A 19335-nucleotide genomic window follows, 5' to 3' on the forward strand; every position below is an offset into this window, starting at 1 on the left:
AATACACCATCGACAAACTCACAAAATACCCACATATCATGTAGGCGACCGAGTATTTCTCGACGAGGTTACCATACCTATTGGATTAAAACGTAAATTAGCACCTAGGTGGTCAGGACCATTTCGAATTGTAACTGAATTGAGTCCCGTCAATTTTATCATCGAAAATATAGATACAAAGAAACAAATTCAAGTGCACGCCAATCGTCTCAAACATGTTATTGCTCGACAAGAATTCGACCAGAAAGAACTTGTAAACCAACCTTCGACTACCACGACTATCCAACAACCTTCCCTTTCGGAAGAACCCCCTTCCACCATTGATCCATGGGACGAATTTATCTTTGCAGAAATGGCACAATCTCAACTCGAGTCTTCATCTGAATCCGAATCTGAGGAAGAACAAGAAACAGAGATTACACCCTCTATCGAGGAACAACCAACTACATCTTACGCCTTGAGGAGTCGAGGCCCAGTAGAGGATCGACCTTGGGTCCTCCCGCTTCCTAAACGAAGTCGAATTCCTAAACGAAAGGCCAGCCCAATTAAAGAAGGAAATAATGGCCAACTTCCCAAAATCACAAAAAGGGGATCCCAAGTAAACGAAGAGGGAACTCAATAAATTTAACTTTACCCAATAACCTTGTTTAATTTTGAAAATTTTGCATAATAATAAACTATATTTTACCGCTTTAAATCGTAATTTCTTACAAACAAATATTACGCTAAGCGCGTCACTAAACATGTCAAAAAACGTGTTATTAAATAAAGAGAAAAAAGAGAGAGAGAGAGAGTAATTAACAACGAATTGTCAACAACGTTATCGCGACGTGTCAATAACTTCCGACACAACGGGAAATAATACTGTAACGCGGTACAATATATATAAAGAGAGAGAGAGAGAGCCGGAACAACTTCGTTAACTCATCCGTTTCATAAAAATCCAGCTTGCTCGTCAGGAGTAAGCTTGATTTTAGAAAGCCCGCGGTGATGTGAAGGTTCGAATATAAGAATAACGAATTTTTATTTTATTTGCCAACCGATTTTCGACAGTTAGGGTTAAATCAAAAACAGAAACAAAAAAACGGAAAAAACACCGACAAATTTTCTCGTAAAAATTAATCATAAACTATCGTTCCCACGGTAATACTTCCTTGTAGAAGATGAGTTAACTGTTGAAAAATAATTATATCATGTAATTCACCATTGGTCAAAAAGGACTTCCACCCTTGACGTACTTCACAAAATCTCGAACCCAAGATCCCGAAATAAAAGGAAAAACGAACGAAGATGATGCAGAGAGAGAGAGATAGAAAGAGTTTCGACAACTGTCAAGTGTGTGTGTGCCGTGGATTATCATCTCCCGCCGTTGAAGCCGTCCATTTCATCTATCTACAGTCCATTGACTCTTATTTTCAAGCGAACTCTCGTTCCTCGGACTTTGTGCAAATCTCAGAATCACAAATCTCCGGATCACTAAGGTATTTATCCTGCTCGCGATGTTTTGTAAACTCTCTCTCTCCGATCACTCGAGACGCGGTTTAATAATTCGATTCGATGATATAAATACTTCCAAATATGTTAATTGATGTATTCCCTATCTCCAAAATAAACGGGTATTTTTGTTTAATATTAGAAGAGTGTGCGTTTCTTCCTCCATTACCCTCATCATCAGCATCTTATGCTTCCGAAAAACGCGTATCTATCCGCGAGAAGTTTGATAGATTGGTGTCAGTTCCTGACGTAAACCGGATCTTACGATCCCAAATCCGTAACTAATCATTGACCGCTCGAGCCTTAATCATCCTTTCGACAACCGAGGTCGGACCTCAAGGTCTTGTGCCGTTAAGAGGTAGAGAAGATAGGAATCATCCTCCATCTCCTACCCTCGGTTAACCTCACATGGGGGTCTAAAAATATGATCGATTTCTGGCAAACCGCAAAAAATCCGCATCTGCCTCTGTAAATATTGCACGTTGCTTTCTGTTAACACCTCCATTGTTAACACTTTCATTGTTACTTAACACTTTTATTGTTGAAGCCTTAATCCTGTCCCTCTCCTCCCGGAAGGAAGTGGAAAAAATCCCTTCTTAGTGTACGTTCTCGTGACGTACCCTAAGGCCGCGACTTCACTAGTTGTAAAAGGGCCGTAAAACCCCTCGCCGTAAAAGCTTTTAATCACGTGACCATAATATTTTACGCCTGAGCAGGTCGTAAAACCAACGTAAAAGCGAGTTGAGCAGTGTTTAACTTTCGAAGTGAATACGACCGTGAACCGGTACTATTTACCAATCAGAAGTCAATTAAATCTAGGTCATCGTGACACGGTGTGAAAATGGCAGAAAACGAGCTTTTGTGTACGTTCTCTTGTGGCTACTCTAGAAGATCTGGAAAGATTTATCGAAAACATCCGAAAGTATTCATGTATCTACGACAAGAGGTATCTCGATTATAATAATGGATGCCTAAAACACGCGATATGAACGGCCAAAGGAAAATCCTTCAATTTAGAGGAGTATATAATAAAAAAGCTAAGCTTATAAATGCTGTATATTATCTTAATAATATAATAATAAAAGTCAATATTTGAAAGTAAAGATATTACTTTTACTATATTTGTAATTATAGTATAGAGAAAACTCGTAGAATATAATTATTGTCTTTATATCGATATATCACGTATACACCGTAATAGTACTGTCGCCGTAAAAAGCTTCGCTAGCCGGACCTCCACCGCAATCCGAGCGCAAACGCAAATAGGTCACGTGATTAAAAGCTTTTACGGCGAGGGGTTTTACGGCTGTTTTACGGCTAGTGGAGTCGTGCCTAACTGTGTACCAAATTTCAGCTTTCAACTTCTAACCGTTTGGGCTCCGGGCTCTGCGCTGATTATTATTATTAACCCGTCTCGATTATATATATATAGATATATAATACGTCTGTCTGATTAATATAAGTCTTCTATATTATGGGATAAGATACATCCATCCAAGGCTCGGACTTGCAGCATGGTACGATATTAATTAATATGTCGGGCGGAAGTAAGGGCAAAAGTAAGTATCTACGACAAGAGGTATCTCGATTATAATAATGGATGCCTAAAACACGCGATATGAACGGCCAAATGAAAATCCAAAGGAGTATCAGACACAAATTTAAAAGTGTAGATGAACTGAGAAATCCTCGTTGAGTCTGACGTGCAAAACCCTTTTATACTCAAATTTACCTCCAATAAAAAGTTAAGTTTCTTGTCTTCCGACAATGAGTCGAAATAGCTCGGAGTTTAGTCATCGAATATGACATGAATTCTTCAAGAAAGTAAATGGTTGGGAAAGGAAATTGTATTTCCCTATCGTCTATTAATTGCTGTCAAAAAGTGGAAAAATGTATAATTTTTGTGACAAAATATTACACCGAATTTGATAATTTAGAAAAATAAATAAATCTTAAATTCAGATCGCAAAAGCAAAAACAAAAACAAAAAAAAATTCTAGAAACAGAGTTTTATTATGCTAGAACACAGCGATAAAACGGGATCACATGTAAGAGTGTATGCATTTGGTACACAGATAGGCCTGTCCTAGTGTTTTATAAAAAAGAGATCATTACACAATCCTAACAGTAGTTGCTTAATTTGGCCATTGCACACGAACTGGGCTTTGAAACCCAAGTGGAAAAGTCGTGTAACACGTTGATTCTATGGTAGAGCAGCCCATGCACACACATTTCGATAAGCGGAGACAAGTCGGCTGTAAATGGTGAACTGCAACAACATAGGATTATAACTTGTAAATTCGGTGTTGAGTCAGGATTAGAAGATTTGATCCCGGGATCCCGACCATATTTTAGTCCCGAAATTTTCGGGATTAAGTTTTCCTGATCCCGAGATTTTCGGGATTGACATCATTTTAAAAAGTTGCAAAATAGACTGCATGAAGCGAAACGTTCAGCGTCAGTGCTCTTAAGAGAATTGCTTGCCTATCATTTTAATATAAAACTTCTTGTATTTTGAACAAAAATGATAGGCAAGCAGTTCTCACTGAGTTACCTGGTAATATACTTCATTTTTGTACTTTTGAATTTTCGCTGGCGCTACTCGATTTTCTGGCGCAGTTGAGAGCGCTTTTGGTTGGCTGTAGTGTTCTAACATGACCCTTCAAAAATTCTAATAAGTCATTCAATGGAGGAATATCATCACCTTTAAGTGAGCGCTCCCACCAACGTCTGGTTGGTGCATCCAATTTAAATTGAATAATGAACATAAATAATATGCTCGAGAAGTCATCTACAGTAGACCCCCTATAACACGGTAGATAAGTTCCGTGTTATATAAATCCGTGTTGTACGAGTCACTTAGATACACGAGCCAATGACAACCCGGCACACGGACTGTAATTGGCTCATGTATTTAAGTGACTCGTACAACACGGATTCATATAACACGGAACTTATCTACCGTGTTATAGGAAGTCTACTGTATATTAAAATTTAGAGCTTGTAAGTGCTTTCTCAGCAGCTGCATTTATGTGCAACAAATTAAGAAGCAGACTTGGTGATGAGGCACTGGATGCGTGGTTATTTCTCAGATCATATTTTCGCAATTCAAATTAGAATGTTCCTATTAGATTAGTTTTCTTTATATTTAAGAAAAATGTGACAGATTAATATTATTTTTAAATACTTTTTGCTAAGAAACTTACTACCTACTTACTAGATTGTTACATAAAAGTCGTCTATTTAGTTAATGTTAAGAGAGATTTTTGTTAATTTTCAGCGTTTATTTGCATAGTTTGTTACATAAAGGTTTTTCAATTTATGTAAGTTTAAAGAGATCTCACTGATGCTTGGAAAAGAAAACTTTAACACGAAGACTAAGTGATTTTAAGTCTGGTGAGTCTGACTCTAAGTTTGATTAGTTAGAGTGATTAGATTAGCTAGGTGTATACCGTAAAATACGTTGATTTTTCTCTAAATTTTGATTTTGTTGATTAAAGAGCTTTCTGTAAGATTTTCTTAATTTTTATTTTTTATTAACCCGCAATACCGAAATAATCCCGGGATCGACTAAGTATAATCCCGAAATCCCGGGATTAGAAATAAAGGCCGGCATCGAATTCTCTAGTCAGGATGCTTGGTATGAAGCCAGGATACGTAAAATCGCTGTAATCTTTTTGAATGTCGAATCTACATGTTAAAGTATTAAAAAATACAACCCCGTTGCTAGTTAAGAACAGTTTTAAGCATTAATTTCGCACAAATTTGTAAATTGTAAATATTAGTTACCTGTACATAAAATTTTTAAAATTATTTATTATAAATATATTTCTAATGAAAATATATATTACATTGTCACTTAACTATATATATTTCATAATTGTATTTATACTAAGTAAATGATTTATAAGCTAAAGAAACGTTTTCTTATAAAATGATTTTCACTATAAATTAAATTAGACGTACGACTTCTACGACGATTTCACATTTACCGTAAACTGTAACTAGAGTTCTGGCGCTGAATATTCAATTCTGCCTTTGTTATTAAATAACGAAATTTTAATGATATGACATCTTTTTAAATTAATATATTTACAAAATTACTTTTTTTAAATTAATTAATCAGATGGATAGAATTTTCTTTCGTGTTATTTTAGTGCAACCTCGTCTAAAAAGTGTTCACGGCAATACAGACATTCAAATTTACATTCTTCAACGTCAATTTCTGCGAAGAATTCCACTTGTGAAGGTCTTTCCAATTGGTAACTTCTAAATCGACGTTAACATTTTCAAGAAATTCTTCAATTTGTTTTCGACTAGAAAGAATCTCTTCTGAAGAAATATTTTCATATTCTGTTGACTGTGCTGTTTGAGAACTTGTAGATAGTTTTTCAAACGATTCTTGCTGCTCTTGTTGAACGTTTTGTGTACTTTTCTGAAAGTAAATAACATAAGTGTACACAATGTATTAAATTGTGAATTGCATAACAATATATAATTACAGGTAATTATATACTGTGTTACGTATTTGTAATGTTATAAGTTAAAAATTTTTAAAGCTAATTAGAGATAAAATGTTTAATAATGTTCTTAAAGTTTTAAAGAAAATTGAATATTTGTTTAAAATTCATTTTTTAAAAGTACAGTGGAACCTCGCTTAACGAGTATAATTCGTTCCAGAGTCTTACTCGTAATACGAAACACTCGTTAAGCGAAACAATTTTTCCCATAGAAATTAATATAAAATACGATAATGCGTTCCACGCCGAAATAATGCTCAAATGTTTTATGTATAGTGTTTATTAAAAAAAGAAAAAAAAACAAATTGTTCAATATACCCTGTTAAGGAGCGTGAATCGTCGTCATATTTTCTTCTAGCGCGGAATGAACTATCCTGGAGTGAGAAACAAAAAAAAAAAAAAAAAAAAATCACAGTTAATATGTTTGGCATATCGTTTAGAGTGTTTATCAAATTCTTGGGTTATGTACATGCTATAATTAAATATTAGAAATTAATTAATTTGACTAGAGGTAGGCGGTTATGTTTCCATCTCGTATTAAATTTAATATTTATAAATAGTTAATTTTTAATTCAGACATTTATAAGATTTAATTTGGAATCGGTCATTAAATTTAATGACCCAAGAATTTGGCATATCGTTCGGCGTGTTTATTATATAATGGGCTATGGTTGTTGATCTTTATAAGTAATATGTGTGAACACAAGTTTGGAAAAAATATGTGATCGCAAGCGACAGTAAGATGCGAGCGGAAAGGCTGCTAAACACAGACTGATGGAGCATGCTGCATGCGCACAATTTGGGACTTCCCCTCTCCTCATCACTCGTTATGCGAAACATCGCTCGTTAAGCGAGGCAAATTACACATGTTGTTTTATCGTTATGCGAAATTCTCGTTGTGCGAGGTGCTCGTTAAGCCAGGTTCCACTGTATTTGTAAGCGTACCTCGAAGCAAGTGTGTGCTTCCTCTTGCGGATGGAACTTTTTCTGGTTTTCTTTGAGTATTGAATGCGAACGTCGGTTGCAAATATTACATGAAAATGGCCGTTCTCCGGTATGAGTTCTCATGTGAACTCTTAAAGCTACTGAAGATAAAAAAAGTTTTTTGCATATGTGAAACGTACAGCTTTTTATCTTTGGGTCATTGGAAAAATCTAATTATTCGATCCGTTTTCAGTTAGTTATTCACAATTTCTATAAACACAAAACGTAACTCTTTAATTGCAAATACTTCATGTCAATTATTTATTGAAAAAAGTTGTGAATTGTTGTTTCTACGATTTACTTCATTGTGTGATGTCGGAATTAAAAGTGAAAGATTATGCTCATGTTTTATTAAGTACAGTAGATTAGTTAGATAAGCGATGACACTTTCTAAATAACAGGCTCGTTAGATCGTTACTTCCGATTTGTATGATAGAACGTCACGTGTTCATAACGAGAAAATTTTTTTTAAAGTTGATTAAAAGTGACACGATGCGGTAATCTATTTTAAAATTTAAAATTTAAATTTAAAGAAATAAGTTTAAAATACGCCATTTGCCAAAATATTTAAAAATGCAAATTAATTAACGAAAATTTCGTCTTCGAGCTTGAACTAAGTATTGTCACTGACGTCACTGCAATGCGTGCAAGAGCAATCACCAATCCGAAATCATAAAACGTTTATTCTATAGCTAATATTTCCGCAAAATAAGTAGTCTTTACAGTAAATAAACAAGACATATAACGAATGTAACCAAAATTTCATTTGGACTGGACAAAAATGAGAGAAATTTAAGGAATTCACACACGTACAACTATATTTATATTCATGTACTGTATGTAAATTCACAAGACGTATTCGTGTTCTCCACGAGCTTACGGTTTAATTATACTCATTGTGAATTCGGTTAGGCCCACGATGAATAACTGAAAGATACTTAGAGCTAAACTTCTCTGAAACGACATTTTTTATGTGTGTATCTTTTAACATTATAAGAAAACTATTTTATTCCTCAAGTAAGGAAAAATAACTTTATAGGCCTACAATATACACAAGACGTACAGTGTCTTCTAAGGTACAAATTTGTATATATTATAGACTTAATGGTAAGTATTATTACATTTTTTTTATCCCCGAAACCTGAAAAATTTCAAATGGGACTGAAATTTCGCCGTTTTCATTTTCGGTGGCGTATTTGAGGATTATCGGTTCGGCCTCTTTCAAAAGACGGCGTTTAACATCTGGCTCCATCTTTTCGAATAATGCTTTAGGCAATACTGCACTAAACAGGTCTGAAAACACAAATTATAATCGTGTAAAAACAGTATGTTTTAATTTAGTCTTCACTAAAATTAATATTAAAGGAAAACTATTTCATTTGGATATTATTTTGGAAATTTATGGTTTCATTTTAATAATATAATTAAAATGTTTTAAATTCTGGAATATAATTCCAAGATCTCTATGAAAGTTTCATTGATTTTGTTTTATATTTATTTACTAATAATACAAATTAATATAAATAAACTTAAAATGTAATATGTTACGTTAGTTTGTGTTATGTTATTAATCGTGAAGATATTTCGAAATTATTTTACGTTAATAACTTAAAAAGCTAATGCGATAAAATTAAAAAATATTTAAAATAAAATAAAATATTTACCCAAAAAATGTTTTTTATCAGAAATTGGCACATCCAACAATTCGCATTTACTTTTCGTCACTCTCAAATCAAACTTGGACACGTAATCTTTAAATTCCGATTCTACATCACTCCAGTTGTCGGCCGATGCAGCCGACTTGATTATATCTTCGGTCTGAAAGTAATTGTAATATTTAACTCTTGTCCATATCACTTTTACACAAAAATAGTACTTTAATAATCGACCTTTATGTACTTTGTCCATTCGTCGTTGGTACTCAGATCCCGTATAATCGGAAATAAGATACATTTTGTAAAAAAGATGAGGAAGAAATATCCTCCGGGCTTCAAAATCGAAGAAATGACAGAAAACAATTGCTGGTAATCATTTATAAAATGGAAGACGTAGATGGATGTAACTTTATCATATTTTCCAATTTCTGGTAAATCGGGACTAGAAATTATACATTACGATTTATGGTAAAAATTATGTTTTCAATATAATTATTATCCTTAATTAAGAGCTTTCACACAATATTTTATGTTCATTCTCTATTTGTATTGCTGCATTTAGATTATATGCTTACACAATGTAAGAACACTTTGTATCAGGACTGCTGTATGTTACTATATATATAATTCGTTTCTGTAATCCAAAAGGTTTTTTGGTAGACGGTCTCCACAGCAAAACGTTAAGTCAGGAACTCTCTTTTTATTCTTTAAAAAAATGACATATGCATTTCGGGTTGGTACATTTCATCCAACCCCTCCTCAGTGCTAATTTTTAAAAAGACAAAAAAGGGGAAAGGAGGTATAATACCTAATACATGACATAAATACAAACAAGATGTCACACTTACTTATTCTTACAGTAAAAGTTGTGTATGGGCTACCACTACATCAACACCCCAAACATTTTCTTTCCATTTAAAATGCACTTGAAGTGTTTGCATAACTTCACTTCTAAAAACCATTGTACATTATGACTATTTTTATAAACAACACAGTATATATAATAGCAATACAATACATACCTCTAAAATATCAATAGCATGTGAACAATCAAATCAACAAGTGATACCCCTGAATACCACCTTTCAATCAATCGCAACAACATCACCATTCTACCACTATATAGCGCCCTCTATCACTTTATACCATCTAGAATCTGTTTGCATTCCATCAGAAATATTTATTAAATTATTTTGGTTTTTCTTAATTTCTAAATGTTCTTTAAATTTACGTTTATATATATCTCTTTCATGATGTAGGATTTTAATATTATTGCGATTAATTTTACATTTATTAATTTCCGTGTGTTCATACCAAGGTGAATTTTTATACCTCAACCTGATAGCCGCTTCATGTTCCTTTATTCGTATATTTAATCTCCTACCCGTTTCTCCTATATAACTACATGGATTCATACAGTTACACTCTATTTTATATACAATACCTGTTCTATTTAACACATCTATATTATTAAGGTTACTTCTATTAATATATCTGGAAACATTATCTGTGATCTTATTAGTTAAATACGGGGCAAAACATGTATTATCTTTCTTAAGGATTTTACTAATATTTTCAAATATATTTTTTATGTATGGGAATTTTTTATGTAATGGGAATTCTACATATCTCACTATTAATTTTATGCCGGTAATATTATTTATTTTCTTATCTATATTAATCATAGCTATTTCTGCTAATTCTGGCCCCATCTTTGACCCCATAGTTATACCCTCAATCTGTCTATAAAACTTATCGTTGACCTTGAAATAATTATTTATATATGCAAAATGTATTAAATTAATTAAAGTTTTTTCTACATTCAATTCTATTAAACTATCTCTTATTAACTCACAATTTATATTGGGGTACATATTTTTTATATCAAGGCTCATTAATTTATCCGTGTCTCCTTTTTTAACTTTTTTATTCTATTAATAATCATATCAGCATTATCCACACTATAAATAGAATTCTCAATATGTTTTAACTTTTGCTTAATATACTGCTCCAAATTATATAGAACCGAAAATTTAAAATCTACAATTGGCCTAAACTTTTCCTCTTGCTTATGCGTTTTCAATCTTATATTTAACCTTGGGGTTCTATCATTTCTAGAATCTAGGATATAATTTTTATTTATATTACTAATACTATTATTCTGAATACCTTTTTTAACCATTTTAATTAATTCTTTTTTTATTTCTTCATACGGGTCCTCATTTAATTATATATAATTATTACTAATTATTAATTACCTGGATATCACTATTATAAACAATACTAAAGAATTTGAATTTATAACATATAAAAAACCTTGTGATGTTAAAACAACCACGAATTATAATTCGTACATTCCTGATTATATAAATAAGAATACATACCTGATGGAATTAAAAAAAGATTTATACACGTATAACAGAAGAACATAATATTAATCTTAAATTAGAAGAATTACATAATAAATTTATTTTGAATGATTACCCAAAATTTAAAATTAATAAGTGGAGAAGTTGATTTTTGAAAAATAGATTTAATACAAAATATAAATCTGAAATACCAGTAATAAAAAATTCCCATACATAAAAAATATATTTGAAATTATTAGTAAAATCCTTAAGAAAGATAATACATGTTTTGCCCCGTATTTAACTAATAAGATCACAGATAATGTTTCTAGATATATTAATAGAAGTAACCTTAATAATATAGATGTGTTAAATAGAACAGGTATTGTATATAAAATAGAGTGTAACTGTATGAATCCATGTAGTTATATAGGAGAAACGGGTAGGAGATTAAATATACGAATAAAGGAACATGAAGCGGCTATCAGGTTGAGGTATAAAAATTCACCTTGGTATGAACACACGGAAATTAATAAATGTAAAATTAATCGCAATAATATTAAAATCCTACATCATGAAAGAGATATATATAAACGTAAATTTAAAGAACATTTAGAAATTAAGAAAAACCAAAATAATTTAATAAATATTTCTGATGGAATGCAAACAGATTCTAGATGGTATAAAGTGTAGAGGGCGCTATATAGTGGTAGAATGGTGATGTTGTTGCGATTGATTGAAAGGTGGTATTCAGGGGTATCACTTGTTGATTTGATTGTTCACATGCTATTGATATTTTAGAGGTATGTATTGTATTGCTATTATATATACTGTGTTGTTTATAAAAATAGTCATAATGTACAATGGTTTTTAAAAGTGAAGTTATGCAAACACTTCAAGTGCATTTTAAATGGAAAGAAAATGTTCGGGGTGTTGATGTAGTGGTAGCCCATACGCAACTTTTACTGTAAGAATAAGTAAGTGTGACATCTTGTTTGTATTTATGTCATGTATTGGGCATTATACCTCCTTTCCCTTTTTTGTCTTTTTAAAAATTAGAACTGAGGAGGGGTTGGATGAATGTACCAACCCGAAATGCATATGTCATTTTTTAAAGAATAAAAGAGAGTTCCTAACTTAATGTTTTGCCGTGAGACCGTCTACCAAAAAACCTTTTGGATTACAGAGACGAATTATATATAATGTAAGAACAACATTTGTATGCATTACCTTTGCAGGATATCTCGAATCTTATGTTCTATTTTCTGGTGGAAATATGTCTTTCTGGCATACTCGATGTAATTTGGATTTATGTGGTTGGCAATAATTTTCTTTAATTTTGGGCATTTTGGCAACAGAATGTTTTTCGTGGTATCTCCAGGACCGCATCCGATATCCAAAATAATATCTTCGTCGGACCATTTCATGGCCGGCAGATGTAAATCTAGAGATGAATCCACATAGGATATCAACAATTTCAAGGATAATTTTTGAAAAACTTCAGCTCTTCCGTCCATATTGTCTGGAATTAAAAGTAAATATTTATTTTCGTGACCTCGAAAAATGAGGGTCGCGAAGAAGAAAGAATCTGCTGCATCGCGGGAACATGCTAGAAAAGTGAACTGTAAGTTGCCAGCAAGAACCAGCAAGTACGTAAATAGGTACAGTACATACTGCAATCTACCATGAATCTGGTGTTCGCGTTTGAAGCCGAATACGAACTCTATGTATTGTATTGTTGTAGGTCTGTTTAGCATATGTTAAATGAAGTTACTCATTCTGTCACGAGCTTATGTCTGATTGTAGTCTCTTTATTTTTGGATCAACAGATTATTTTAGAACTTCATGAGTAGCAGTTCTGTTTTTAGAATGGTTTATGTCTGTAATACAGAAGAATTCTACGTGTTTTTGTATTCCCTTGACAATGCTATTCATTTTATCAATATTCACGTCGTGTCTACAGGATAACTCAATTTCTTTTAAATTTCATTCATTATCACTAATTAATTGATATGTTATTTTAAATTATTCTCTCGCAGTTTCTTTACTCGTAGTATTATTTTTATTTTGGAATAAAATTCAAGAAAAATTATTTTATTACAAATCGATAAAGAGAATTTAATTTTCGATGTAATTGGAGCCAAGTTGATGAAGGTGTAAACCGAGGATGAGCACAAAATAATGAAGTGATAACGATGTAAAAGGAAATTTATACAATAAAAATGGAGTAACAAAACAATTCAGGTGTTGCAGAATAATTTAGTTACACAAACTTTCGTGTTCTTTGGTACAATGGTTTTCACAATACTTTGGAAAAAGAATCAGAAAAGTATTTAGGTCCTTTAGAATCGTTAAATAAGCGATGAGTGAAAATAACAATAAAAAATGCAAGCATCTACTTATTAAGACTATTTATAAACAATTGAAAAAGAATAATAATATTGTTTATTTAATTTTGATAATGATCAAACACAGCTTTTATTATCTATTTTTTTAAATATAACTTGTGAACTTTAGTACAGCGTAACGTTGTTTGCTCGGCAGTTACTAGAAAATTGGACGTTGAAACATTTATCAGCCACGTTATATAAATCAATTATATAATAATGTCTCTTACGTAATTCAAGTTATATCATTCAAACGATATTCATTTATTTATTCACAACATAAGCTCTTCTAATATAAGCCTATACTTAACAAATTATTTAAAATAATAATGTTAAATTTATAAAATCGTTTAAATTGTTTTTTTATTTCTCTGTAATTAAAATCGTTGCAACATACGTGTAGATCGACGTTTGTGATAAAGCATTACACAATAAGGCGATCCGGTTGCTACTCAAGTGTTCTTTTATCCATTAATTCTGTACACGTTTTTGGATTCTGTGTAGAAGTTACTTAACGAAACGAGCGATTATTTATTGTGACATGGTCACAATTTTCTCAATTCTTTTAGTACTGTCTTGCCTTTACACATCAAAAAATGTGTACATTTTTGAATTTTTAGGAACGTTTGTTATAATTTAATTCTTACCTTAAAACGGGGTCCAGCACTTTCGGTTTAGTAAGTCCTAATTCTAAATTTTCTCTTCGTTAATTCTGCCTCTGTACTGCATTCCTTAATATAGAGATAAACGATAGTAATGATGACGAAGGCGATATTAAATATAATTCACGGGCATAATCGCTGTCTACCTCTTATCTGTATTATTTTTCTGTATATACGAAATTATATATACAATTTTTTATATTGGAACACATAAAAGAAAAACCACTTAATGTTAATATTTACTCGTTTCTTGAAACATTTATAAGAAATTTAACAACGAGTTGCGTAACATTCCCGGCAACAAATTTAAACCTGCGTGTGGCGCCATCTGTTATGATACTTCATTAAAATTTCTTATTTAATTAATTATTATAAAAAGGTAAAAGGTTTTTGTACAGGCAAGTTTTATTTTAAAAAATTTTAAATGCAAATAACCAGTAAAATTTGACCGTTTTCCATGCGATAATACGCCGATAGGATTAAATCACGTGACTTATCGTTATTTCGTTATGCGAAAACCGCCGATAGCAGTCGCGTAGCGAGAGGGGTGCAAGGGGGTGTATCATGCACCGGGCGCCATTTGCAGAGAAGTGCCCAAATGGCCTCCAAGACAAACCATAGTGCTTCTGGAGAGGGAGGGGGGCGCCAATAAAGTGTCGTGCACCGGGCGCCAGTGATGTTCGCTACGCCACTGGCCAATAGGTGTATAATTATCAAGTAATTAATAGAAAAATTCGATTAATTTGCTTTATATTCGAGTTTGGAGCGATCTTAGCTTTGATTCGCTCGTTTGTAGGTCGATTGACTTTGTTTAAGCCAGTAAGTATAGTGGCCATAAATGGGCCACAAATAATTCGGTAAACGCACCCTCTACCATTCTACAGCAAATCTTCCCAGTTACGTACACAGTTAGAAAGATCTTGCAGTTAATTGGCTTTAAAATTTTTGTTTATACGCCGTTTATGCGGTAATCGATAATTTGTATTATGATTTAATCAACTTCAATGAATGAGCTTTTTAAACCGAATGGTCAGGAGTTTGAACGATCGCGCTCAAAACAAGCGATACCAAAGAAAATGGAGAAAGAGAGCGAGACTCGCTTGAGCGTCAAAGTGATTCGCTTAGTAGTAAGTCTCCAAGACAGTTTTGTCCCAAAAACGGCTTTGCCGTTTTCTTGTCTCGTTTATGACTGGCCATGTTGGGTTTGATTCTTGCAGCAGACACCTGTAAATTCTGATGTGCTGCACTTGTCTCGCGCTCGCGACTTTCATCAGTTTATTTGATCTCATCTCGATTTGCTCACGTTATATTTATTGTGACACTTATGAAATGGCGTTGAAATTGTGAAAATTTTAAAATTTATTTTAAATTTTAAGATGTTTATATTTTATTTATTTATATAATTCATAGAAAAAGTATTGTGTATTTTCACATCCCTTACACACGATTTTGCTTTGACGAGCACAATGATAATTATTTCGTTCGATACACTGGTTACTCCACTGCTCTTTTTATTTATATCATGTGTGTCATTTCTTTATCTTCTAGTCTCATTTTCTCTAGTTTTTCACCTGCTTGAACACAATTATCCGTTTTAATTTTACAGTGTAATATAATCCAGATGGCTAATAATAATAATAATAAGTGTAGACCCAAAATGGTTAGGAATTCAAAGTTGCAATTTGGCACAGTTTGGTACGTCATTAAAATGCACACTAAGAAAGGATTTTTGGAAATTTTTTTCCGCGAGTAAGAGAATTGCATTAATTAAAAGAAAATCTCAATATATAATAATTACAAAGTATCCTTACTGTACATTATTATTTAATATATATTTACCAATTTTTTCTGTTTCAGAAAGTTGTACAGACAGTATACTCGTCTTTGATCTTTCAGATGTTGATTCTTCTATCATCTAAATATATATAACTCAAAGGTGACTGACTGACTGACATAGTGATCTATCAACGCACAGCCCAAACCACTAGACGGATCGGGCTGAAATTTGGCATGCAAGTAGATGTTATGACGTAGGCATCCGCTAAGAAAGGATTTTGATCAATTCTACCCCCAAGGGGATATTTGGCATAAAAGATAACATCTAGGATTAAGGCTTTTATGTCCAACAGATGGCGCTAACTTCCGACGACCTAAGTTTGCTTTTCTGTGAGGCATTGTTTTTCTGTGAGAACGGACTAAACCAGATCATTTTCTATCTATCTATATAAATAAAATATAACGTTCGTTTGTTCCTACCGATTCGTTTGAAATTTTGACACAACGTTGCATTCGAATACGCACGTGTTTTTTATATAATATACATGTCGAAATTCCCCCCACTGGGGGAAAGGGACAGGATTAAGGCTTACTGTGAAGAACTCGGCTTCTATTTATACTATTTTGCATGCGGTTTTTTGCGTTTTTAATTGCGTTTTAATAGGTACGTCAAGAGAATGTACACTAAGAAGGGATTTTTTTTAAATTTCCTTCACGGGGGAAGTGTTATACATTTATAATAGATACATTTTGAGCCACAACAACGTGTGGCCGGGTCAGCTAGTTGAATATATATGTAAAAAATTATATAGAGGAATTTCATTGAACATTTATAAAAACAATAATTATCTATTTGGTTAAATACAACATTTAATTTGTTTTTAATATAAAATATGTACAGTACCTGTAGACACTTCTGATTCTCAGATCGAAGTTTATTTATATATGCCAGTAAATAATTGTGATCTGACAAAAACAATGAAAAATAAATTTATTGCTTACTTGAAATGATATTCAATTTTTAAAAATCTTACCTTCTGTCATCACTTTTGCTTGTTTTTCATCAACTATAAAGTGATATGTTTCGTTGTCCACAGTAACGTGCATCTCCTGCATTGTCGCCATTTTTCGTTCAAATGTCGCTCCAATTACCCATAATTCATTGGAAAGTAGCAGTCAACATATCTGTTGAGTGCTGAGTGCGTTGAGTCAGCGCTGACAACAGCGCTAACTCAACGTTGAAAAAAGGAACGAATTTTAACGAATGTTGAAATCAGCGCTGGGTCAGCGTTGAAAATTGGAACGTCCCGAAACGTTTTCGAACCTAATGTGGTTCTTCTTCAGTCGCTATGGAATTCTCTATTCGAATTTGAATTTCCAGTTGAAATTAACCGTTGGCTTGGAAAATCTTTCTGGAACGTTGTCACGTGTGACCAATGTCGTCATTGTGGACCTGCGCATTATCAGTATGGTGGTTCTTTCGAGTTTTGTTGAGGAAGGCCTCTCATGCTGTTGATAGCGTCATTTTCTTTTTGAAGTTAATGCAGTGCTTATTCCTGCGGGTGTTAAGGCATATGTATATGGCCTCCAGCCCTTTGAGGTGTGCTGTGCGGAATGTGGTATGAATAATTCTGGCTTGAGGGAATAGAGGCTCTTTCCGGCTCTATTATCGGTTTGCCAATGGATCGTTAGGAACAATAGATATTTGAAAAGTTAAACCTAGGAAAATAGAAAATTTAGAAACATATATACTTGTTTATTCTGACGGTGATTCTTATCAATTGTTTTACGACAGGAAACTGAAAAATCATCAATGATACTATTGGGATGATTATATTGAGAGTTAATTACCGCTGGAGATCGTTCTTGGTATTTACCTGTCTCAGGGTATCACTGATTGTTATATTTAAAAATTCTGTGCGGTATAACTTAATTTCAGAATACTCATATTGGTGGTATTAATTGCTGATGTCTTGGTCTAAGGGTTTGTTTTTTTGTTTTTGTCAAAAATTCACATGGTGTAAATTTTGTAAGGAGGCATCTCGAGTTAGCAGATAGATACAACCTCCGTGCATTGGTTAAATCAAAATATCATCTACTTATTTTTCCATATAGTAAATGGCAATGGATAATAAGACAAGTGTTTGTTTGTAACGGTGTAAGACGCCATATGGTTTTAAGTAATTAAGTTTATAATATTAAAACTATATTTAAGTTAACGAGAATAGACACAATGTCAAATATATTGGAATAAATGTTAAATAAGGCAAAGCCAACCGTGGTTGGTTTTCATCTGTATCACCGCTCTGTAACATGTGTAAACCTATTACGAATAAACGTTATTTACTTACTTACATAAAAATAAATGATTCTTCTGTAACAACAACTGTATACCTACTTTATACACGGAGGGGGTATAAAGTATAAAATATAAGTTATTTAAAGTTACTAAGTTGTATATTATATCTTGATTTAAGTCTGAGAAAAAGCTTGACATTCTATAGAAAAAAGAAGAAAAAAACAATTTCCTTTTCTCAAGACAGATTTTTCTACATAATAATTCTATTTTCACGAAAGAATATTGTCACTTCCCACGTTTAAGAAATGATTTCAAACTAATTAAATATCTTTCACTTCATAACTTTTGTGATATTTTAATCATAGAAGAGACGTAACTCTTGGTAAGAAGTAACACAAGTCAGATATAAAATTACTAATTCATTAGTTTTAAATGCCATTTTTTTCAATTGATTTAACTGATCTAAACTTGAACAGAAGCCAATATGTAAGATTAAATTTTTAATTAAAAATATTTATATATATATATATATATATATTTTGTTTTTTACTGTTAAAGCGAATTTTCACAGTGATATAATTGCATTTTATTCCTGTGTCCTTAAGTGGCTTTTGGTTGATTTCACACGGATGAATTTCACACCTAAGACATTAACACAGTCGCTGATGTATTTGTTAAAAAAATCGACTCTGTACTGCACTCGGACATCTTTCCCAGACGACCTTATTGTATTTGTCACAAAAATTTCATATGAAACGAGACGTGTGATTTACAACAATGCCATCACAATACGACAATACGTCTTTACAAGTAGAGAACTTTTCACATGAATGTTTATTTCTGAATCGGAAGGCCACACTTTTCAGTACTGATAGAAATATTACATACAGAAATACAGTACATTACATGACATGGATATTCGGATATTAGTCTTAAACCGAATGCAATTTGGCTTATTGAAGTTATCAATGATTTTTACTGAAATCGTTTCGCCCGATTGAGGTATGCAGTGCCAAATTTAACAATTAGAGGCCCCTGGGCACAAATACGGTGAGGGCCCTCTTTAAGAGTAGACAAATTTGATGATTTAGAAAATTTACACAAAATACTGTACTTTCAATTAGATTTCAACTAGAAAGTTGTAAATTTCATTTAAAATTAAGGTTATTGTAAACATACATATATTTTATTGTGTAAAACTAATTATTTT

The 19335-nt window shown here is 32.5% G+C and overlaps 1 protein-coding gene across 1 annotated transcript; it reads right to left on the minus strand.

Annotated features, from left to right (window-relative positions):
• Positions 1 to 8018: 8018 nt before the first annotated feature.
• On the minus strand, positions 8019 to 14203 carry LOC136974217 (juvenile hormone acid O-methyltransferase-like). Its single transcript, XM_067269044.1, has 5 exons — positions 14036 to 14203; positions 12232 to 12523; positions 8888 to 9095; positions 8663 to 8816; positions 8019 to 8291 (listed from the first exon to the last, which is right to left on the minus strand). The coding sequence occupies exons 2-5, from the start codon at positions 12516 to 12518 to the stop codon at positions 8116 to 8118; spliced, it is 825 nt and encodes a 274-aa protein (XP_067125145.1). The 5' UTR covers positions 12519 to 12523; positions 14036 to 14203; the 3' UTR covers positions 8019 to 8115.
• Between the last annotated feature and the right edge of the window lie 5132 nt (positions 14204 to 19335).

This window comes from Centruroides vittatus, unplaced genomic scaffold (assembly GCF_030686945.1).
Source record: "Centruroides vittatus isolate TY-2023 unplaced genomic scaffold, ASM3068694v2 contig_1078, whole genome shotgun sequence".
Taxonomy (NCBI): Eukaryota; Metazoa; Arthropoda; class Arachnida; order Scorpiones; family Buthidae; genus Centruroides; species Centruroides vittatus.

Excerpts from the sequence above, each read along its gene's own strand:
- LOC136974217 (XM_067269044.1), bottom strand. The coding sequence starts at position 12,518 with ATGGACGGAAGAGCTGAAGTTTTTCAAAAATTATCCTTGAAATTGTTG. Across the intron at positions 9,096-12,231 it reads ATTCGAGATATCCTGCAAAG|TCCCGATTTACCAGAAATTG; the intron begins GTAATGCATACA and ends TATAATTTCTAG. Across the intron at positions 8,817-8,887 it reads AATGGACAAAGTACATAAAG|ACCGAAGATATAATCAAGTC; the intron begins GTCGATTATTAA and ends AATTACTTTCAG.